Raw genomic sequence first — 23,272 nt, forward strand, 5'->3', positions numbered from 1 at the left:
CCTCACACATTCCTCATGGAAAACAGGACAGACATCTAACAGGAGATCAACTTGACCCTTCCATTTGGTGGACTCAAGTTATAGGGTTAGGGGAATGACAGAAATTTTTAATGGATGTACCTACCGGGTTCACTGCTGAGTAGTAGGCCCAAGCCCGGCAGGCAGAGCCAGGGTTTTCTGGCCCCGACCTTGGAGTGGCGTGCCATACGTATGTATAACTGCTGTTCGGCTGAACAACATTATCTTCCTTAAACCATTCAGGAGAATCATCTTCATAAGACTTTCCCTCTGATGACTTTTCATAGGAAAGCCCATGGGCATGAAGAGAATATGGTCTGGATGCTAAATTTTTAAAACGAACCTAGAAAAAGGAATGGTCCACAAATGTACTTAAGATCAACAAAAATCCAAATTAAAGAATGTCATTATTATAGGCCCAAGTAGATGGCTATTAAATTAGACCTAGATCTATATACAGTAGAATATATTAATTGCATGCAGGTTCAAAGTCACATATGTATTATTTCACCTGATTTTTACAATATCCTATGAGATAGGGCCCAAGTAGTTTACCCTAGAAATACCAAAACATGTTTATTCTTCTGCTAAGCAAAAGTACTGACATTATGTTCGAATGAAATGATCACAATAGGTGCTGCAGATGTGGAGATGAATGCAGTTTGGGTCTTGCTAACAATAAGCTTTCAACCTCCTGATGAAGAGACACGTGCACATATGGATTCAAGTTAAAAATCTGGAGACCCAGGGCACAGGGAGGGCCCAGTCAGTTAAGCAACCGACTCTTGATTTCGACTCAGGTCACGATCTCACGGTTCATTAGATCCAGCTCTGCGTTGGGCTCTGCACTGACAGCACACAACCTGCTCGGGATTCTCTCTCTCTCCCACTCTCTGTTCCTCTCCCCTGCTCACCCTCTCTCTGTCTCAAAATAAATAAACTAAAAAATCTGGAGATCAAAAGTGTTGTAAACAAAGTATGAATGGGGTTCATGGGAATGCCAGGAAGGAGCTATTCGGTTGAATGTGCAGGAGAGGTTGGGGTGGCAAAAAAAGTTTCTTAGGGAAAACAGAACTGACCCTTGCAGTGATGAATGGGAGCTCAGCAGAAGGGGAAATAAAATCATGAGATCATTTTTTTTCTTGAAGATTATCAAACGACAGTAAAACCGTGGTTTGCAAAAATAATTCATTCCGGAAACATGCTTGTCATCCAAAGCACTCGTATGTCAAAGTGAATTTTAAGAACCATTGGCTCAGTTGTGATCATGTGACGTTCGGCGTCATGTACTACTCATATTGCAAGATATCACTCATTTATCAAGTTCAAATTTATTAGAAATGTTTGCTCGTCTTGTGGAACGCTTGCAGAACAAGTTACTTGCAATCTAAGGTTTTACTGTACTTGGCAAGCAGTCTCTGAAAAGATGTGTTATTATTTGTTCATTTTGGAAAGTAAACAAATTACCCATAGCCCTCCTGCCCCTTTCACTGTTAACAACCCCCTGGTGCTTGTGGAAATTCTCTGACGATCTTAACAATGCTCAAAAGATGACTTACTTGGATGACATCATCCACTTCAGCTCTAATAACAGGACCAAGAATGCCGAGATGAGCTTCAAGCTCCCCCGTAGGATCACGTTTGGTAAAAGAGCCATCAAGATACTTTCGAAAGACCACTTTCTTGTATATGGTGTTCTCTGGAACATCGTCAATGTCTTCATTATCTACTTCACTGAAATAATAACAACAACAACAATAATAATAGTATTTGTTTAAAAGAACAAATGAAAGACCATTGAAGAATTGGAGGAATTATCCCTGCTTCTGAATATAGTGTCTAGCAGAGATATTTAATAAATACTTAATGTACAAATGAACGAAACTATAAATGAGTAAAAACTTAAGCCAGTAAATATCCTTCTGATCCCAGTTCATGTATCATTTCTTTGGTAAGGGCTCCTATGATCCTTTAGAGTAGGTGAAATCTGTCTATATTATTCTCTAAGTGTTCACAGTATTACCATAGTGTATATAGTATATTCCTGTAGTATTCTTAAATTTCTCTGTTATGTACAGTACAGTATATATCATTTATTTGTGATATTATCTATTAAAATCTGACTCTGACACTAGAGTGAAAGTCCCATGAGGTCAGGGATTGTGCCTAGTCTGCTCATTATTTAATTTCCAGTGCCTGGCAAATCATCTGACACATGACAGGCACTGGATCAACTTTTGTTTAATGTATTAATGAACGAATAATTATAATCATATAGTCACATAGCAGATTTTAATATCAGAAGCAGACAAAGCCATGCAATGGGATTGGCAGCTTGGGGCTGTCAGTTGACAATGGTCACCCCTGTGAATGAAAGTAGCCACGCTTCTCGTGTTTGCTGTTGTTAAATCGGATCATTCCTCACATAGTTCACCAGCTCAGTCTGGGGCCAGAGCACATCAGATTTTCTCACTGACTCTTACATTTCTCAAGCCTATGGAAACGGGCCGAAAGCTCATCCATTAATGTCATAGAATTTGTCATGCACCACAATCCATCAACAGAGAATCCCACTCTGTCTTCCTCCTGGTCTTCCTACACCACTGACCCCATCCTTCCAGACCCTAAGCATAGTTTCACAGAACACATGGGGATCAGCAAAGCAGCTGTGAGTGCCATAAACATGGGTTGCATAATTGGAATGGGACGTAAGATTTTGAAGGACCTGGTTTTATCCCTTTCTGCTTTGGAAACACCCTAAATCTTACTCTTTCAGGGCCTCTCTTAGAAATCCCTAGATAAATTATTCTCATATAGCAGTGGGAGCTACATTTAAATAGGAAGTCATGTGAAAATGTGTTTTAGGCTAACAGAGTTCTAATATGGAAATGCCAGGCATCAGATTAATGAAATAATTTCTGTAAGCCATACCATATATTGTGTTTGCTTACTCTAATTACACTTTGGCTTTTGATTTTCAGTGTAGTTGTTAGCTTTTATAAAATCTGTGAACTATATATTAGACATGGTGTGAGCATGGTCACCAAGCTGTGATTCTCCCACTATTGCTAAGACTTGCCCCTTGTCCCCCCTGCCCCCAACCTCTTCTTTCTCTATATTGTCATCCCAGAATACAGGCCAAGTCCAGAGTCCAGCCCAATATGGCTTTCCATCCTTAAGCAGAATTGAATTGAAAACCGTTTTAAAAACATATGCAGATCCCTTAGGAACCCTCTGTTGTAAGTCAGGCCACTTACATAATTGCATCTCTGGTTGAAGAATGGCTGGAACCTGAAATGTTAAAGCAGAAGAGGATCTTGGGGGACATTTGGTGTACCTCCTTCATTTAAAAGATGAAAGTAACAAGGTCCAGGAAAGGAACTGACATAATCTATGAAGCTAAGAATGGCTAAAGCTTTTGAAGGGCTTCTCAACGCTCTTTGGATAAACACCAAAATTCTTCCCAAAGCCTAGTGGCATCTGGTCTTTGTAGAGCGAGCCCAACGTTTTCTTACACTCACCCCCTTCTTGAGCTCCAGCTACAGAGGCTTCAGGCTTCCTCCTTCCTCGTGGCCTCATTATGCTATTCTCTCTATCTAGAATGTTCAGTGTCAGGTTCCTGAATTCTCATATCACTGTATCACCGTGTATCTGCCTTTCCTTTTCGGTCTTTAGCATAGTTGTATTTTACACTTATTTATGTGAGCATTTGACTCTTATCTACCTGCCCAACTAGATGCAAGTGCCATGGGGGCAGGAGTCATGTATGTTTATATTCTATTTTATAGTCTCAACACTTAGCACAATGCTTAGGAGAGAGTAAGCACTCATTCTATAAGCCAAGTTAAAATTCAAATTTAAAGCAAAAGAAATCATTGTTTATGACTGCCTCAGTTGAAGGTATAAACTTGCCTTTTTGTTTCTAAGCTGGTTTATATCTTTGGCCTCTGCCACTGGAATCTCATGTAATTTGAATTAAATTTCACCAAGATGCTATACACTTTATATTGATCAGCAAACAACTAAAAGATGTGTTTTTCCGTAAACAAATGCAAAAGGAGATTCCTTCTGATCAGCCAGATTAGCAGATAGCTATGGGTAGGCTGGGCTCTGCACTTGGGCGAGAAAAGGAGGTAGGAACATGTGTTCAATGAAAGAAGAGAGAGGAGGGAGCTTCTCTAGAGAATATCACAGACTTCTTACAGTGATTGTTCTTATATTGTCCAAATGTCATGTAATATAGAGAGGTTAATCATAGAATTGACAAAGGAAATTGTATAGGACAAATTGCAATAGGGGAATTAAATTTTCCCAGAATTAGTATAATTTGCCCAGAATTATCTCCTCAGACTATTGTAATCTTTTTAGCAGTAGTGGAAAAATGAGAAAATCAACGGAGAAAATTTGGCCAAACCTTTGAGCAAATTTTGAATAATCCCAGGATAGTTCTTCAGCAGCAATGTAATAATATTTCTTGTTTCCATTGTTGCTGCGGAGATACCATGCTGCAATGTTGTCGGGATCTCTGGAAGAGTTAATGTCTGTCCTAACATCAGTTTGGTAAGGGTCATCATAGGCCACGTAATCAGTGTCATCAATGATTTCTTCACTGCTCTCTTCCTTCTGCCTTGGAATAATCTCAATGTAATCTCCATCATTTCCACTGAGGCCTATTACAACTGGTGGGTTAAGTTCCCTTGGTATAAAAGTGTTATTTACTATAGAAGATAGTGGAGGAGATGGCACCTGACTAAGGTCTGGAGAAGGGGAAGTCTGACCAAATTCTGGAAGAAGCAATGAATGACTAAATTCAGAGGTGTTGGATGTCTGATCAAGGTCTGGAGGAGACGATGTCTGCCTGAGATCAGGAGAAAGGGCTGTTTGACTAATGTCTGGGGAAGGGGGTATCTGACCAAGGTCTTGAGAGAGTGTTGTCTGGCTGGTATCTGGAGAAAGGGTTGTTTGGCCAACATCTGATGAGAGGGTCTCCTGGCCGAGGTCTGGGGAAAGAGGCATCTGGCTGACGTCTGATGAGAGAGTCTCCTGGCTGAGGTCTGGGAAGAAGGGCATCTGGCTGAGGTCTGGGGGAAGGTTCATCTTTATGAGATCTGGGGAAATGGTTATCTCACTGAGGTCTGGGGAAACATCTGTCTGGCTGAGGTCTGGAGAAAGCGTTGTTTGTCTGTGGTCTGGAGAAACGGCCATCTGGCTGAGGTCTGATAAGAGAGGCTCCTGGCTGAGGTCTGGGGAAAGGAGCATCTGGCCAAGGTCTGGGGAAACAGCTGTCTGGCTGAGGTCTGGGGAAAGGGTTGGTTGACTGAGATCTGCAGAGATGGTTGTCTGCCAGGCTTCAGGCTCCAAGGAAGGGAACATCTGAGCAATGTCAGTAGGGAAGGACTTGTTCCTTAGGTCATAGTTGAGCATCTGGCCAGGCTCTGGGAGAGATCCAGGACTAGACTCTGTAGTGGAGTGCATTTGATCAGAGTCTTGAATAGGGAATGTTTGATAGCGTTCTTCGGGGGTTATTGTCTGATAAAGATCTGAAGGGGAGCTCGTCTGACTGGTGTCATTTGGGGGATTCTGATTATGGTTAGGAAGTGAGGCTATCAGGCTGAGATTCACAGAGGGGAATGTCTGATCGAGGTCTGTGGGATAAAAAGGTGTTTCCTTGGATTTATGGAATAACAATGAGTGATTAAGTCTCCTGTCTGCAAATGTGGTATTAGCCTTTCTTAGAGGATGAAAGCCCCTTGGAGATAGAGGAATATGGTGTGCAAACTTCTCTTCCTTTTTTTTTTTTCGTGTTTTAATGAAAAAAGGGCTTTTCTTCAATCTACCGTTTCCTCCATCCGGTCTTTCCTGCAGAAATTTCTTTCTAATTCCAGAAAATGGGGGGTGGCCACTCTGCTTTCTGTCTTTGTTTGTGAAAGGGCTGCTTTTTCCCAAAGTCCTCGAGGCATTCTGAGGGCTGCTCAGCAGCTTAGTGGCAGCTGTGTCTTCATCGGCATCTTGGACTATTTCATAACTACCTTTCTCAGAAGCCGGATGCCATTTCCCGTTCAAAATCTTTGATGGGTGCTTTTGTCTTAAGAGTAACAGGTCACCGGGAAGGTCTTCCCAGGCTCCCGTTCTGGAAGGAGAAGAGTTGCCTTGTCTTAAATGTCTCCCAGTTTTATATGCTGAAAGTCCCACCTGGGAGATCCCATGCTTTGTTGTGTGGTCTCTTCCTTTCTCGGATCCATTGTGCTTAGCATGTTTTTGATTCCTGAAACCATCTGCATCGAGCGGAAGAAGGCTTATCCCTGTGATATCTGATGGGAGAGGATCCTCCATGGAGTCTTCAGAATAAGGGCTGGAATGTTCTGCTGTGGAAGAGTTGAGAACTGGTTTCTTGTCCAAGCCAATGCGTCCCAAGGGGGGACCAGCTGTGGTGGCTTCTGGGCGAGGAAGCGTTTTGTGAGGTCCTGCAAAGTTATGGACAATAAGCCTGCTAATGCTACTCAGGAAAGAAGAATTTGAACGAATAGCTGGATCAGTACTTGAAGGAATGAACTCAGAGTAGTTCTCCAGAGCTAGGGCAGTAAGATTAAACTCCTCTTCCTCCTGATTCAGTGATGAATTTCTGAATGACCTAATTCCTAACCAGGAAGCCAGGTTTTCCTGATAATCATAGTCACCATCGTCCTCTTCACCCCTGTTTTCTGAAGAATCACGCATTTTCCGCGTAGTCATGGCTGTAGATGCCAGAGGTTCGTATATAATCTCATATGAATCTTCGTCTTCATCCCGGATACACTTAACGTCCCTGAATCGCAGCCTTAGGTTCTTGCTTCTGGGACTGGAATTCACTGTAGTTAATATCCAAGTTCCTACAGAAGAGAGACAGAGAAAATAGAGAGCTCTAAGTCCCAAAAAATATAGAAAAACACTAGGATCCATTGTGGCAGATGATTTTCAATGAACTTCAGGGCAGGGACAATCCAGCATGGTCTGTGGGCCACCACTGATCCGTGAACTATTGATTAGTGTTCCACAGTGACAGAAGGAGATCAGTTGGTCTAAGGTGTTTAGAAAGCCCATTAGCAATTTGACATTGCTGTGACATCCAAGCATGTGATCAGTATCGGCCCAAAGGATTGGTCAGTGGAGATTAGGGATAAAAGAGTTAGCATAGAGTTTGAGAATCACTATTTTAGAATATATTTTAAAAGGATGAATGAAGAATAAAATGGGCTTTGAATACCATAACCATCCTGTTAGCTGCACATATTGCGAATTGGTGTGAGGGGAGGATGATGATGTTCACCCCAACAAATAAGAGACATATAGATATTTCTAAGCAATAAATGATTTGGGTGGGCCCAGGGAAACTTTGAATCTCTTTGAAATGCTATTATTTGCTGGCGTACAGATTTCCTGGAGAGTCTCCAATAGTTAGCACTCGTTGGGTGTCTGCCGAGTGCTAGGATATTACAATTAATGGTCAGAGCAACTCTGTAAAGTGTTGTTATTGTGTTTTTCAGATGAAAACACGGAGGCTCAGTGAGGTCAAGTCACTTGTCCATACTGAATGCCAGAGAGCATATGAACAACTCCAAAGCCCATGTGCTTTCCACGGCACTGCTGGCTTTGAGGCCAGCCTCTAAGGCACTATATCTGATGGTCACTACTGCATGGTGGAATGACTATCTTTAAAAACTAAAAAAGGGAATCACTTTCTCCAACTGCAGACTGAGCCCCTGACCTACCACCACACCCACGCCTGGCTCCCCTCCTCCCCAGGTGGGTGACGGGCATTGAGGAGGGCACCTGTTGGGATGAGTGCTGGGTGTTGTATGGAAACCAATTTGAACAATAAATTATATATATTAAAAAAAAAAAACTAAACTAAAAAAGGTAGGGGCGCCTGGGTGGCTCAGTCAGTTGAGTATCCAATTTTGGCACAGGCCATGATCTCCCGGTTCGTGGGTTTGAGCTCAGCGTCGGGCTCTGTGCTGATAGCCCGGAGCCTGGAGCCTGCTTCAGATTCTGTGTCTCCCTCTCCTTCTGCCCCTCCCCTGCTCACACTCTGTCTCTCAAAAATGAATAAACACTAAACAAAACCTGAAAAGGGTTTTTTTTTTTTTGATAAAAGAAATGCTCTTTTGTGGCTGAATGTTCACACTTCCTCCCTAAGTCATGGCTTATCTCTTTGCTGTTGTGTCTTTACTTCTCACTTAGCCCAGAGAAGGATAAATGGAACCCACATTAAGCGACTGGACCCTTTAGGTAATTAATTCCACCTAATATGAATCATGAGAAATACTGAAAGGCAAGCCTGAAAGGGATCAGAAAGATAAACCCAGGAACTGTGGGAGTCTGGAGAGCTGCAGCAGACCTTTAGAGATCAGAGATGCCTCTCCAAGTGTCTAGGCTCTTACCAACATTATCCATTGTGACGGTCACAGATTCCCCACGCATGGGGAAGAGCGTCAAGGTGTCCTCATGTCTCTTTCCATAGACGAATGAGTGCCCAGTGAAGTGAATGGTCAAAATGTCATCCTGGGTCCCTACACTGCAGAAGTGCCACTGGACAGTGTCATCAAAGCAGAATCCTAGCGTGGGTATACTCTCAGGCACATAGCCATTGATAGCTGAAAGAGTAAAATCTGTTAACACGCAGGCCTCCGCCAACAAAAGGACATGTGTCTAATTATACCTGGGATTAATGTCCTAATATTAACTTGGTTGTGTCAAAGCAGTGATCATCTGAGATAAGCTCCACCAGGTCTAACATGTGACTAGAAGATCAAAGTCAGATTTCCCAAAGGAGAATTTAATTTCCTAAGTTAGCCAAGGGAGAAATACTCCGATAAAGACAAAGCTTTTCATTCATGTTGACTTCTTCATTGTCAAGTGTGTATCAGATACTTTGTTTTCCACGGTCTGCTTTGAAAGATATTCTGAACATCAATTTAGAATATTATCTAGACTAATTCTACCTGGAAGGAAAGCATAATATAAGAAAGTCGTCTTGACACATGAGTTAGTGAATAAGAAGTAATGTCCCTAAAAGTCATGCATATTTAGTACATTTGCAACTTGTATTGTGTCCTCTTAGCACTGAGATAACCTATAGTTTTCATGCAGGGATTGAGTTCACACATGTTCATTATCTTTCAAAGGGACACAGCTTTAGGCAGTATCTTTACTCAGATTCTAGGCATGGTAATAAAATCACAGGCTTGATTCTTTGAGGACACGGCCCACATCTGCCTGGTTTACCAGTCTAGCCCTGATCCTAGTATGAGGCCTAGCACTAGTGAACCCTTAAATATTTACAGAAGAACTGACATATGTTTTTAGTTTGTATTTCATTCAGGAGGCTCTTCTCAATGGTCGAAAGCTCCATAATATAGCAGCCAGTAGTGACAGGGGCCACTGAGCACTTGAAAGGTGGAGAATCTGGATGGAGATGTGCTCGGAGGGTAAAATATACACCAGATTTCAGAGACTTAGTATATGAAATAAAGAAAGCAAACCTCATCAATTTTTATATTGGTTATATGTTGAAATGATCACATTTGGGATGTATTTCTCTTCAGTTTTTCATACGGCCGTCAGAAAAGTTTAAATCGCATTTGTGGCTCACGCATAATTTCAAACTGGACAGCGCTGGCCCAGAACTATGACAGATTCGCTGCCGAAATGAAATCATGCAAAGAAAGCGGAGTAACTCCCTGTTTTGAGTGATTTCCATGGCACCTGGCCGTTCAGATAATCCCCAGCTGCCAGTCATCTGAAGCCATATGAACAGACCGCAGAGAAGCCACCCTCCTATCTACGATCACCTATCAGAGAAGGTGGCCATAATGACTCTCGAGTGTAAGGAAATGTGGTGAGGACCCTGACCACTGTGGCAGTGTTTGCTTCCAGCTGGCTTAGTCAAATCTCTCTCAGACTTGTCAGAGCAGTGGCTCTGGGCACTGAAACTGAAAACCGCAGCAAATGCCTGGACTTTGGCTCAGGTCACTCCCTCTGTTCTGAACTTCTTACTGCTCCCTTCAAACTTCTTCGTGGATTGGCTCTTTAAGACGCTTGGCTCCCCATATGCATTTTGCCTTAGTTTGACTGGACAGTCCAGCTTTGGGTTACTTACTCAGTTTCTGCCCTGCTAGCAAGAGCGTTCACCTTGCCCCCCACCCCCCGTCTGAAATCCCCATATGCCACTGACCAAGCCTGTACCCGCTCTCCTCACCACCCCACCCCTCACCCTGCTCCTCCGGAGTGTATGTGCCCAGAGCACGCACATCTGGAGCATGAGACCAAGACTTCCTAAGGGTCACAAGCTTTTGGCCTCATGTCGTAAAGAAGTTTCTGTAATATCATCCACTAATTTCGTCATCAAAGCGAGGACTGAGAGCGAGGATAAGAGGTGAGTGGATTCTACTCCATGTCTCCGCCTTTAGGCACAGTCCTACTTTAAGCACCGGAGTGAAAAACTGACGGACGAAAACAGTGATTTGACTTACTGCTCATGATGTTTGATTCATAAAACTTGGGGTCATCACGTTTCACCTTATCGGGATTTTCGCAGAACTTGTTGATATTGTCCTCAATGTACCAGCTCTTGTTCTCATCAAACACAGCAAACACAGCCTGCTGCTCAATGTCTGCTGCCCTCTGGAGGGTAGAAGTGCTGTGTTCAGTGATTGATGTGCCAGCCCATCGCCCGCAGCACTGAGCTCTTCTCAGAAACCAAAGAGGCACAGTCCCTGGGGCCACCGAAGCCACAAATGCAGGTATGTATGAAAACCATTTTGTACAAAGCCCTCATTAGGGCCAAAGGTAATGTGCAAAGGCAAACTGAGCGGATCAGGAAATTCAGAGACTAAAACATCTTAGTAGAAAAATTCCATCTCCTCACGGCCGCTGTAATTGTGTTCTATCTCTGTAAGTGAATACCTTTCAACCTGCAAGATTGACCAGATGTGCTCCAAATAGTTGCAAAGGATAAAACAGAAGGTTGCAATAGGAAAACTTTATCCATCTTCCTATCTGTGTCCTTTCCTAGCTCAATAAGTTAGGGTCTTCCAAATGTCCATTTAAAAAATTTTTCCAAACATATATTTGTGGTGTATGCCTTAGGATGAACTTCTTTAATAACAGCTTAGCCTGGTTGGGAATTTTAAGTTACTAATATGAGACTATTAGTCTCTGATGAAGTTCCATATATTTTTTCACATTTTTTTTTGTATAATTTAGTCTCACTAGAGATGGACCATTGTCTGGGTCCAACTTCACCAGATGCTATCTCTCCAAAGTATTATCTCTCTCATCTCTCCCTAGTTCAGGTCTCTAAAAATAACAAGGACTAGTAGAGAGATTTACCCTTTTACCAGGTGGTATCTCACTGAGCCCCAAAGCAGCCGTGTCAAATTTTTTTAGGAGGGGTATTAGCCAAAGGAAGAAATTGAGAAAGGCGAAGTGACTTGCCGATCACATAGCAAAATATCTGGAATTTCAAACTAAAACAAAATACTGCATCACTCTATAGGATGATTGCCTTCTGCAGTGAGAGTCAGATGAAAATAGACAAGACAAAAAAAAAAAAAAGGAATCTATGTTGTCACATTTGCACTAAAGAGGACAACGTAGCATTTTCTGTTCTCTAGAAGAAGGCTCATTCTCTAGTGAGAAGACCTAATCTGTGTCAGCCAGAAGAAGTTCCTAGATTTTCTAAAAGTTTACTCCATGGACAGAATACCTGTATGCCTCGTTTATCCAGGGATCTGCTCTTACAAATTAGAAGTAGCCCGATCAGCCCAGAGGCAATGTCCCTGGTGATGTCCACATTACTGTAGTATGGTCTTGTCAAGCACTGGGCATCATTTTCTGTGGGTTCATCAGACTCTAGGATGTTCCACTTGTAAGTATAGGTTTCCCCTGGCTGAACTGCTCTGATCATAGTGTTATTGCCTGAAAGAAAATGAAGGTAAAATCGTCTTCACTTTCGAAATTATTTCAGTAAACAAACAAACAGCAAAATTTTTATTAGAGCCAGGTAATATTAGGGAAGGAATATGCGTATACTAAGCTCCACTTGACAGAACCTTGGATTACGTGTCGCCGTTAGAAATCGCTCCACTAGAGGCCGCTATGGCACTAACAAAGAACAGCACATTTTAGGGTAAATAAATCCCTGAAGTGAGCAGGGTTTCGTTGTGACTTTTAGGACACCCCTACTTGTATACTGCCTGACTGCACAAGTCATGTTACTGAGCAAAGAGGACAGTAGGAAAGCGTGGCAGCCTCTCAGAGGTGAACAGTTTCATTCAGTAGACTCGGGTTCAAACCTGAAGTGAAGGAAGAGTTGACTTCATCTTCATAAGGAGAGAAGGTCACTCCATGAGGGTAAATGCTGTAGACACGGCTGGCCATATTTTTGAACACGATCTACAAAGTTAATTAATTATTTCAGGACTTAAGCTCAATCGTGAGAATTGATATGGGATGCTTAGCTTGGCAAACGCACTTGATGGAGGGCGTGCTTATGTGTGTGTGTTCGCAAACTAGTTCTGTTTCTCTGAGCAGCAACCTCTCCCCATCACCTGGAAGAAACTTTTGAGAGAATTTCACTCACACGGTAGGGTGGAAAATGGAAAGAGAAGTCTGCCCTGTATTTTCCTCACAGTATATCACTCTTTCCAAACCTGTCCCCTTCCCCTCTCCTCTCAACTTGGACCACATCTGCCTTCAGATCTGTTCCTTCTCCTCTCTAGACCATAATTCCCTTCTCCAGCCTGGCACACCTCCCAGGACACTGTCCTTGACATTATCTTCTTGAGGGGCATACAAATAGCCAGATCCTGAATTTCCAATGAGGTATATTTACACTTGCTAAGAGCACCGAAAAGGGAAATCAGAAATGGCGGAAGGGAAAGAGGAATAGAGAAAGGCTGCTTCCTATCCTTTTGTTATCTTTGAACAGAATTGACCTTGTGTGCGGATATGTTAGTTTACCCCTAGGAAGGGGTGAAAGGAGGAGCATTATTTACACAGGAGTGATAGTTAGCCTTCTTAATCTTCAAAAGAGAACCTTAATCTTATCTCCTACTGGTCGATTGCCAAAGCATTTGGCTCATCCTTAATCTGTAGATTACCTGCATTCTAGAACCTTGCCAAAGATGCCAACCTTTAATTTTCTGCTGCCCAGTTCTTATCAAAAGCTTGACTGATGTGGCATATATTTAAGGAAAGCTGCCTGAAGAACACTCGGTGTTCTTGATATATGTCTAAATTTACCTTCATCACAGACCAGCTTATGGGAGAACTACATACCTAGAGCACAATGATGAATTGTTTATACTCAGTTGTGTTTACTGTTATGTTCTCAGCTATGAGGACAACCCTTATATTAAAAAGCTATGCAACTTATTTATTATACCAATTATAGGGATTCTATCAAGGATTCCATCCACTGTATTATACAGCATCCTCTTTTTAAGGATCCATGGGAGAAACTGATCTCAGTATCAGGGAAAACGATACTTTCTTTATGAGTACTGCGAATCTTGCCCTGACATATTTCCCTTTTCACTCGGCTGCTGGAATGCTTTGGACAAAATTTACAGACAACCCGATTGGAACATACGGCGTGTGTTCCATTGTATTTATCCATGGCTTTATTTTCTTTGTCCCCACATTATCCTTCACCTCAATGAAATTGGTTCTTTGCTTTATCCTTTTACAATTTGATGAATTGTCTTAGATTCTTTATGTTGTGAGGTAGGCTATAAATCAGAGCAAATACTACATAAAAACTGAAGTTGCATTTGAATCAAAAATTATAATGGACATATTTATACATTGTCTTTCACTATTTAATTTCTTCCATGGTTCCATATTTGTGGTACTTACTTTGAGTGTGTCTCTGACCTGGGCTCTGATAATAGGACCCAAGATCCCATCTTCTTTGATATTGGGATTCTCCATGCGTTTGGTGAAAGACTCATCTTGGTACTGCTTGTAGACAACCTTCTTATAATGTTTTCCAATTTGGTTTGAGAAATTATCCAAATGCAGAGATCTGTATTTTCTTAAAGTGAAATGAAATTTAAAAACATTAAACCGTTCGTTCGAATAAAGACCCCAGGAGGATGAGGAAACCCTATGCTTAGAAGTTCTGCTCTTGAATTAGCTAAAATGCTAATTTTCTTTAAAAAAAATTCTTAACGTGGTTTGCAAAGTCCCAATGTCTGCTCTCTAGTTGGAAAACTGGAAACCTCTCATCTGTCTGTCTTCTCCACCACTAATAAAGTTGTGGGCATGGTTAGAAAAGGCTACCTAGAACTTCCTGTCACTCTGGTCACTAGAACAGACCTTAGAAATCTCTGGAAAAAGAGCTATCCAAAAGCAATGAGAGGATAAGAGACTCTTGAGAACTGAGAACAAACTAAGGGTAGATGGGTGGTGGGGGAGAGGGGAAAGAGGGCGATGGGCAGGGAGGAGGGCACTTATTGGGATGAGCACTGGGTGATGTATGGAAACCAATCTGACAATAAATTATATTTAAAAAAAAAAAACAAAAGGAATGAGAGGATATACTGTGAATTTTTTTTCTCAAGTCCTCCTTATCACTTAATTTGTGGTACCCTTAGTGACTGACCAGGTATTTCTCAATCTCTAAAGATATGTTCCCACCCAGGAAGCTCTGACTATTTTTATTAGACGTAGTTCTGTGCTGTTGGTCTATCCCTTCTACCATCCACCTGATCCCAGTGCTAACTAAAAAGCAATCACCTTCACCCATCTTCTGTAGCTCTTATGATAAAAGATTTGGGGCAGCAACACGAACCACTTTTCCTTTTGGTCCTCTTTATTGCCTTAGTTTCCAAAAACAGAAGCGCCATGACAGAACTGATCCATTTATGCCTTTATTTTGCACAATAAAAAGCACAGACCGTTGCCAGAGTCCTGGAACCTTATTGCAGTTCTGCCAATTATTATTATCTAATCTTGAACAAGTTCCTTTTCTGCCCTTCTTTCTCAGTTACATTTTTTGAATAGCAGATTTGAATAGCAAATACATTCAAATGATTTTGATTACAGTGAAAATGCTCACTCACACACTATATCCCATCAATCCCACGTCTCTGACCATCCCTGAATTTTCTAAATATTCACTTGCATTAATTTCATGTGTATAATTCTAGAGCATCTTTATGCAACTATGAGTTATAAATATAAATACACTTATATTCTCATTCCTTAGCAAACAGGCAGGTATTTTATACTTAGTGCTACACCTTGACTTTGTCTTGTATTTTCCCAGCTTTATTGAGGTGATTTTGACAAACAAAAATTGTATATATTTGAGAAGTACAACATGATGATTCATATATGTATATATGTGATTACCATAATTAAGGTAATTAACACTTCCATCACCTCACCTAGTTACTATATTCGTTTTTGGGGGTGAGAATACTTAAGGTCTACTGTCTTAACAAATTTCAAGTATACGATACCAACTATGGTCACCATACTGCTTACTAGGTCCACATTTAAGTGAGATCAGGAGATCATACAGTATTTGTCACTTTGTGTTGGGATGTGTCTTAGCAGTATGTTCTGCAGCTTCATCCATGTTGTTTTAAGTGGCAGGCTTTCCTTCTTTTTTAAGGCTGAGTAATATTTCAGTGTGTGTGTGTGTGTGTGTGTGTGTGTGTGTGTGTGTCTGGAATTTTCTTTCCCCATTCATCCCTCACCAGACCCTCAGGTTGTTTCCATATCTTGGCAATTGTGAATAATGATGCAATGAACATGGGGCACAGAGATCTCTTTAAGGTATTGCTTTCATTTCCTTTGGATATATATTCGGCAGTAGGATTGCTGGATATTGTGCTACTTCTATTTTTGATTTTTGGAGGAGACTTCTTACTTTTTTCAATAATGGCTATGTCAAATTACATTCTTACCAACAGTGTACAGAGTTCCATTTTCCTCACATCCTCACCAACTCTTGTCATCTCTTTTTTTGTGGTAGCCATCCTCACAGGTATGAGGTGATAATCTCACTGTGGATATGATTTGCATTTCCCTGATGACTAGTGATGTTGAACATCTTTTCATGTATCGATTTGCCATTTATATGTCTTCTTTGGAAAAATGTCAGCTTAGGTCCTTTGCTCATTTCTAAAAGTTTACTTTATTTTTTAAAAGATTTTATTTTTAAGTGATTTCTACACCCAACAAGGCGCTTGAACTCACAACCCTGAGATCAAAAGTCCTACTCTCCACTGACTGAGCCAGCCAGGCACCTACCTTCACCCATTTTAAAATCAGGTTGGGTTTTTGTTTGTTTGTTTGTTCTGCCATTGAGTTTTTTATATATTTTAGACATATGGCTCACAAATATTTTCTCCCATTCCATAAATATCTTTTTCATTTTGCTGATTGTTTCCTTTGCTGTAGAGAAGCTTTTAAGTTTGATGTAGGCCCACTTATTTTTTTGTTGCCTGTGCTTTTCGTGTTATACCAAAAAAGAATCATTGTCAAGAACAGTGTCAAAAAGCTTTTCCCTTACCTTTTCTCCTTCAATTCTTTAATCTATGTTGAGTTAATTTTGTGTATCCTATAAGCTAATGGTCCAATTTCATTCTTTTGCATGTGGCTATCCAGTTTTTCCAACATTATTTATTAAAGAGACTATCTTGTCCCCATTGTATATTTTAGTGCCCTTGTCAAAGATTCATTGATTATATATGCATGTGTTTATTTCTGGCCTCTATTCTGCTTCATTGGTCTGTTTGATTAGTATAGCTTTGTAATACAATTTGAAATAAAGAGTGTGATGCCTCTAGCTTTTGGTCTTCTAGTTCAATATTGTTTTGGTTATTCAGGGTCTTTGTGGTTCCATATAAATTTTAGGATTGTTTTTTTCTATTTTTATGAAAAACGCCTTTGGAATTTTGATAGGGATTGTATGGAATCTGTACACCACTTTGATTAATATGGATATTTTAACAAATTAATTCTTCCTATCCATTAACATAGAACATCTTTCTATTTGATGTCTCTTCTTCAATTTCTTTCATCAGTATCTTACAGTTTGTGGTGTATAGATCTTTTACCTCCTTGGGTAAATTTATTCCTAAGCATTTTATTATTTTTAATTCTATTGAAATGGGATTATTTTCTTAATGTCTTTTTTGTATATATTGCTGTTAGTTTAATAAATGCAACCTATTTTTATACATTGATTTCACATCATGCAACTTACTGCATACTTTTATTAGTTCTAATAGATTTCTGGTGGAGTCTTAAGAGTTATCATCTGCAAAGAGAGACAGTTTTGCTTTTTCTTTACCAATGTGGATGTCTTTTATTTCTTTTTCTTGCCTGATTGCTCTGGGTAGGATTTCTAGTAAGATGTTGAATAAAAATGGTGAGAGTAGTCACTCTTGTCTAGTTCCTGATCCTACAGAAAAAGCTTTCTTTGAATATGATGTTAGCTTTGGGTTTATTATGTGGAGGTACATTCCTTCCATAGCTTACTTGTTGAGAGTTTTTATCATGAAAAGATGTTGAATTTTGTCAACTGCTTGGCAAATGGTGCTCGTGTCAAGACAAAGACCAAGTGGGACTGTAGCTGAGTCCAAAATGGGACAAAGCTGTTTCCAAGTTTGTAGATGGGAGCACTGTCAGAAAACCTATCTCCTAAGCATGAGGTGCCTTCTAAAAATATCCCTCCTTGGTCTTGGCTTCCACTGGGAAGATCCTGGAATTTCTCAAATCCTACCTGGATTCCAAAGCTTTCAGAGAAGCACTTTTGTTTGTGACAGCTGTCAAATTACTACTGTTATGGAGGGATACGATCGGGGGACCTCCTAATCTGCCATTTTTTCCTCCCTTGACTTCTTAATCTAAAAATATATATCTTGGACAACTTTTATATTAGTGTAGAGAGAGTGGTTACAACCTCTTTTGAAAACATGGGGTGCCTGGGTGGCTCAGTCGGTTGAGCGACCGACTTCGGCTCAGGTCACGATCTCGCAGTCCGTGAATTCGAGCCCCACATTGGGCTCTGTGCTGACAGCTCGGAGCCTGGAGCCTGTTTCGGATTCTGTGTCTCCCTCTCTCTGACCCTCCCCCGTTCATGCTCTGTCTCTCTCTGTCTCAAAAATAAATAAACGTTAAAAAAATTTTTTTTTAAATGAAAACAGAGGCATAGTATTCCATCATACGGACGTGCCATAATTTATGAAACTAATTTCCTATTGGAGGGCATTTTAGGTGGTTTCCAAACTTTTGCTACTACTAACAGTGCAAATATCCAGTACGTACACCATTTCACAGGTGAACAAGTATATCTATACAGTAAGTTCCCAGAGCAAGATTGCTGGGTCAGAGGGTACGATGCATTTACAATTGTGAGCCTATGCATTTGTAACTGTGATGCGTATTCCCAAATCATCCTCTAGAATGGCTGTACCAATGTACTCTTCCACCAACAATGTGCGCTAGTGCTCGTCTCCCACGGCCTTGCCAACAGATTGTATCATCTGCACTTGTGGGTCTGAGAGGCGGAAGACAGTATCTCAGTGAAGTGTAATCTGCAGTTCTCTTACGGTGAGTGAGACGATTTTTCAAGCGTTTGAGAGCTACTTGCACTTCTGAATTTCTCCCCCTTTCTGACAGCCTTTCTAATCTACAGAATAAAAGCTGTGTCTCACCTGGAGCATTAAAGTAAAACTAACAGAAAATGTTCAACAAGTGATCGCTGCTGTTACCAGCCACTACCGCTGCCGCTGCGGAGTTCCCTTGGTGAGTTTAGAGTAATTCCAGGTTGATTTGTACAAAAAGACCCGAATCCAATACATGTATTCCCTTGAGAGATGTCAGTGCATGACAGTTCACGCCATGCCTTTAGGACTCTGGGACCTTTCTTTACACAGTGGTTAAGACCCCCCAAAACTCACTTGTCCATATTCGCTGGTATTATCGGTGCATAGTCCCAAATGACTTCCTCTGCAGCAATGAAGTATTCCCACCTCTTCATGTGCCGCCTCTGGTCGCGAGTTAGTTTCTTAGGATTCCTGGTTTTCTTTGCACAGCTTGCAATGTCTATATGAGCCTGCATCCCGGCTGAATTAGAATGTAAGGGCAGGGAGAGATTTTGAGAGAAGAAACTGAGGCTGGTCAAAATGTAAATCTTTTAAATAACAGTAAAAGTAATGCTCAAGCAACTTCTGAACGTTTTGGTCTATAGTTCTTTTAGCACAGTAGAGAAAGGGGCAAGAATAAAAAGCAAAGAGAGGATGGGTTAGGGAAGAAATTTGGAAAGATTTCCTTTGCTTCTTTTAGAGGAAAAAAAATGTAACTTCCAGATCCTTAAAATCTTACGACTTAGGTCTTGTTGATTTCTCATTTTCCCTGTCATCTGTCCCTTTATTTGTAAAATGGAGATGATAATAATAGTACATACTGTATAAAATTGTTGTTAAAAATTAAATAAGTTAATATAAAAAGCACTTAACCTTAATAATGTTAGTTTTGTTGTTTTTTATTATTTGGGACTCTATCTCCTAGGGGTATTATGACAATTTCATGATTTCAAATATAATTTTGACTGCTCAGTGTGAACAGGAAACAAAATGACCCCATCAAAGTGTCCCTTTCTTATGTGTCTGGCTTTTGTATACATTGTTTTGGTACCAAAATAATTTTCTATAGCAATATCATTTACTTACATTTTAGTCTCTGTTTATATAGACCTTCTTCCCAACAGCTTTTTTAACATTTATTTATTTTTGAGAGACAGAGTACGAGCAGGATAGGGGCAGAGAGAGAGGGAGACACAGAATCCGTAGCAGGCTCCAGGTTCTGAGCTGTCAGCAAAGAACCTGACTCTGGGCTCAAACTCACGAACTGCGAGATCATGACCTGAGCTGAAGTTGGCTGCTTAACCAACTGAGCCACCCAGGCGCCCTTCTTCCCCAACGGTTTTAAAACAACAATGTGTAATAATAGAACAATTAGTTATTGTGTTTACATGATACCACATAACAACCTGGGCTGATTTTTTTCCCCCACCAAAATCAACTGATGTTCTTTAAACTCACTGCTCAGCTAGTTTAATTCTATGTTTTTTCCATTAAACACACATCCATTGGGTTCCTCCTTGTCCCAGGCTTTGTGTTCATCTTGTTATAAAAGATAATCTTTTCATGTTAAATCTTCTGCACTTTCTGTAACTTGGTGCTTCTATATAGTGCTTGCAGATGTTTTATTTGTTCTGGCACCTAGGTTTTTTTTTTCTTTAGCTACATACTAAATACCCCCAGGAAGAATATCTCTATGTATGAGTTTATTTCCTTCCTTCTTTTTCCTTTTGAGGAAGTAGAGCCCTCTTTAGTTTTTGCTTCATTTTAAAAAGCCTTTGTCAATTTCCTCACTTCCTCCAACTCATGCGTTATATTAAGTCTAAGAGCAGAATAACTAAATTCTGTTCTCAGGACTAAGCATATATGTCTGGGGTGTGGGTGGCTTGAAAGGGCAAAGGAGAATGAGGGAGTTAGTGCCTGGGAAGAAAGGATCCCATGTTCACAAGCAAAACTTTGGAAGAATTTCTTGCCTTGAAAATGACTTGGGACGAGAGAAGATATGATCCACTTGCCCTTTGGGCCCACAGTCATGTTTGCGGTAGTGGACGTAGAACTGACAAGGGTGATGGCTGAGATCTTATGATGATTCTGCTCCAAGACCTGGCCGTTGAAATGAATGGAGAACAGTTCTGGCCCAGAGCTCATTCCAATCAGATGCCAGCTAATGTGGTCATGGGCACAAACAGTGATATCTGAGAGGGAGAGATGGGGAGTGAAACAAGCAGTCAGCACTTTGTAATAAAAAAAAAAAATCACTCATGACCTATGTACTGAGCACCTGCTATGCATCAGGCATTGTTTCAGGGGGTATAGACACTCCAGTTGTGGCTCCTACCCCAGCAAAGCAGACATCTGAGTGACGGGCAAGCAAGTGGTATGGAGAGGTAAGAATAGAGCCCACAGATGAGGAAAGTTAGTTCAGAAACACAAGGATTGCTAAGAGATGAGGCCAGGGAGGGAAAGTAGGTCACCAACCACCCTGGTTCACCTGGGCCTGAGGAGTTTCCCAGAATGCAGGACTTTTAGTGTTAAGACCGGGAAAGCCCTGAGAAAGCCTGGGCAGCTGGTCACTCTAGAATCAATCTGGGCTCAACTGGAGGGAGGCACCAGAGCCTCCAATAAGGCTGAGTTCAGGGGCATAAACTTCTCAACTGGATAGAGGTCGAAGCTCTGCCTAAGGGAGAGATGTGACGATGCTTTAAGAAATTTTTAATCACTTCTTTAACCACTTGTTGATTGTTTAAGTGACAAGGCAATGAATTCCTCTGTGGGATATAGGCTCTCCTTAATGCACTAGGCCACTGGAGCATTTCATGGATGAAGTAATGAAAACTGAGAATAAAAGCTGAGTTTGGCTCCTTCTTTGTGCTCACGGTGACTGGGAACGTGCTAATTTTCTCTGGGAGATTCTAAGCCTCCTTCCATCCTTGACTTGGGGTTTAAATTTCAGATCCATAATTACCAGATGTGACATTATGGAGCTGAGAATCAGTCCCTTACCTGCAGAGAGACTGAGGGGCTTGTATTTTTTAGGAGACCATTGTAACCAGGCAAGGATTCCTGGTATCACGGATGAGAACAAGAAGCTAGAAGCTGCAAGCAAGAAGCTAGAAGGTAGGAGGCTTTGATGGAAGTATTTACCCCATAAAAAATGCTTATGCTGAATTAAGCATTTGATAACATCTGTATTAGCATTTATCATATATTTAATTTACCATGCTCCAAAAGACAATTGCACAGCATTAACTTTTCTCAGTTTCTACTAATGACCCCCTATCTTGCCTCTCCTAAGCCCAAATACTCTTTTTTTACTATAAATTCATAAACTCGATGCCCTGACCGAATTACTAATTTTTTTGCATGTAGCTTGCTTTTGTTTGACTTCTACATATTTACACAAATGATTCACTGTTCCAGGACACAGATACAATGTCTCCTTGACCACTCCTCTCTAAGGATTATAGCACTGGAAATGCTACTTTATATGTAAAAAAAGAAAATTCCTCCACACCCCTCTGCACCAGGATAAATGGTTGATCCATTTTTGTAAATAGGCACATTTACAATGACAATGGATTTCCAAGGGCCACACTAAGCTAGAGAAGTGAGCAAGGCTTGAACGCAGACCTCCTAAGATAGAGGGCAATTAACTAAGTTTTGGAACTCTGAATGGAGAAACCAGAGTCATCGGAGTATGTTTGTAACAACCCGGGTGGGAAGACAGAGTCAAATGAAACAGAATGCAATTTAAAAGCAATATCCAGACCTCCACTCTTGACAAGTTTGACAAGTTTCGTTTTTAGTAAGCAAAGCCACTTGTGATTTTCAGATACAGAAAATGACCTCTGAGAAGTATGGACTTCTTTAATAAAATAATATTCTCATTTTCCATTCTTTTTCCTCAGGATCTTTGGTTCCAAGTCATTTCTATTGGAACGGGGGAAGAAGTCTGGATGGGAATCAGTTTTGTTGTTTTTCTTTCTCTTAATAGTGACTATGATTTTGCTTTTCCACAAGAACCTCCATACAGATGGAAAGAGAAAACCTCCTACATGCCATTGACGATTCCTCACCCATCACCTTGTGAAATGCCAGTGGTAGTTTTGTATGTGGGGTCCTTCTCCTAATCTATCAACCTTCACTGTGCGTGTATTCCTTGTATTCTTTCTGCTGACCCTTCCTGCCAGGGATTGACCTTGAATTTCTGTTTTGCAAGGCTTCCTTTGTGGAAGAAGGCATGGTCACCACGCAGCAGGGACCACAGAACTCACTGAAGGAGACTGAGCTAATATCTTGGAGGTCTTCCTGGAGGCACAGGCCAAGGTGACGCCTGCCCAGAACCTTACATATAATAAGGCTGCACACTCTTCCTCCTAGGTAGCTTCCAATTGTTTGTTGTATTTGTTGTAAAAAAAAGAAAAAAAGAAAAAAAAGAAAAGGATGATAGAATCTGGAGAACCACTGAATTCGATTATGTTATCTTTCTGATTAGGAGTTGAAAAACAGCGAATATGAGTATGGTCACCTTCCGTGGGGCTTTAAGGAAAACAGCGGGATCAAAGGCACTAATGGTGCTGCTGTGGCCGGGTAGCATGCGGCCCGCGGGT

At 41.0% G+C, this 23,272-nt stretch overlaps 1 protein-coding gene and 1 long non-coding RNA gene across 4 annotated transcripts in view; one reads left to right on the forward strand and one right to left on the reverse strand.

Annotated features, from left to right (window-relative positions):
* The window catches only part of F5 (coagulation factor V), a 74,763-nt gene that overhangs the window by 19,128 nt on the left and 32,363 nt on the right, over window positions 1-23,272 (reverse strand). The window contains exons 6-15 of the mRNA XM_042975831.1: window positions 20,636-20,857; window positions 18,981-19,146; window positions 13,918-14,095; window positions 12,354-12,453; window positions 11,765-11,976; window positions 10,530-10,680; window positions 8,439-8,651; window positions 4,433-6,887; window positions 1,578-1,752; window positions 125-361 (exon numbers count right to left, since the gene is read on the reverse strand). Coding sequence (XP_042831765.1) covers window positions 125-361; window positions 1,578-1,752; window positions 4,433-6,887; window positions 8,439-8,651; window positions 10,530-10,680; window positions 11,765-11,976; window positions 12,354-12,453; window positions 13,918-14,095; window positions 18,981-19,146; window positions 20,636-20,857 — 4,109 coding nt within the window. The remainder of the gene's footprint in view (window positions 1-124; window positions 362-1,577; window positions 1,753-4,432; window positions 6,888-8,438; window positions 8,652-10,529; window positions 10,681-11,764; window positions 11,977-12,353; window positions 12,454-13,917; window positions 14,096-18,980; window positions 19,147-20,635; window positions 20,858-23,272) is intronic.
* LOC122235790 lies at window positions 10,687-23,267 on the forward strand. Of its 3 annotated transcripts, XR_006213832.1 has the most exons (5): window positions 10,687-10,799; window positions 18,483-18,630; window positions 18,716-18,825; window positions 21,699-21,779; window positions 22,571-23,267. It is a non-coding gene; the product is annotated as an uncharacterized LOC122235790 (long non-coding RNA). The 3 variants fall into 3 exon arrangements; XR_006213831.1 differs by having other exon boundaries at window positions 18,483-18,825; XR_006213833.1 differs by having other exon boundaries at window positions 18,483-18,825; window positions 22,657-23,267.

The sequence above is a fragment of the Panthera tigris genome, chromosome F3, assembly GCF_018350195.1.
Source record: "Panthera tigris isolate Pti1 chromosome F3, P.tigris_Pti1_mat1.1, whole genome shotgun sequence".
In the NCBI taxonomy this organism is placed as follows: domain Eukaryota; kingdom Metazoa; phylum Chordata; class Mammalia; order Carnivora; family Felidae; genus Panthera; species Panthera tigris.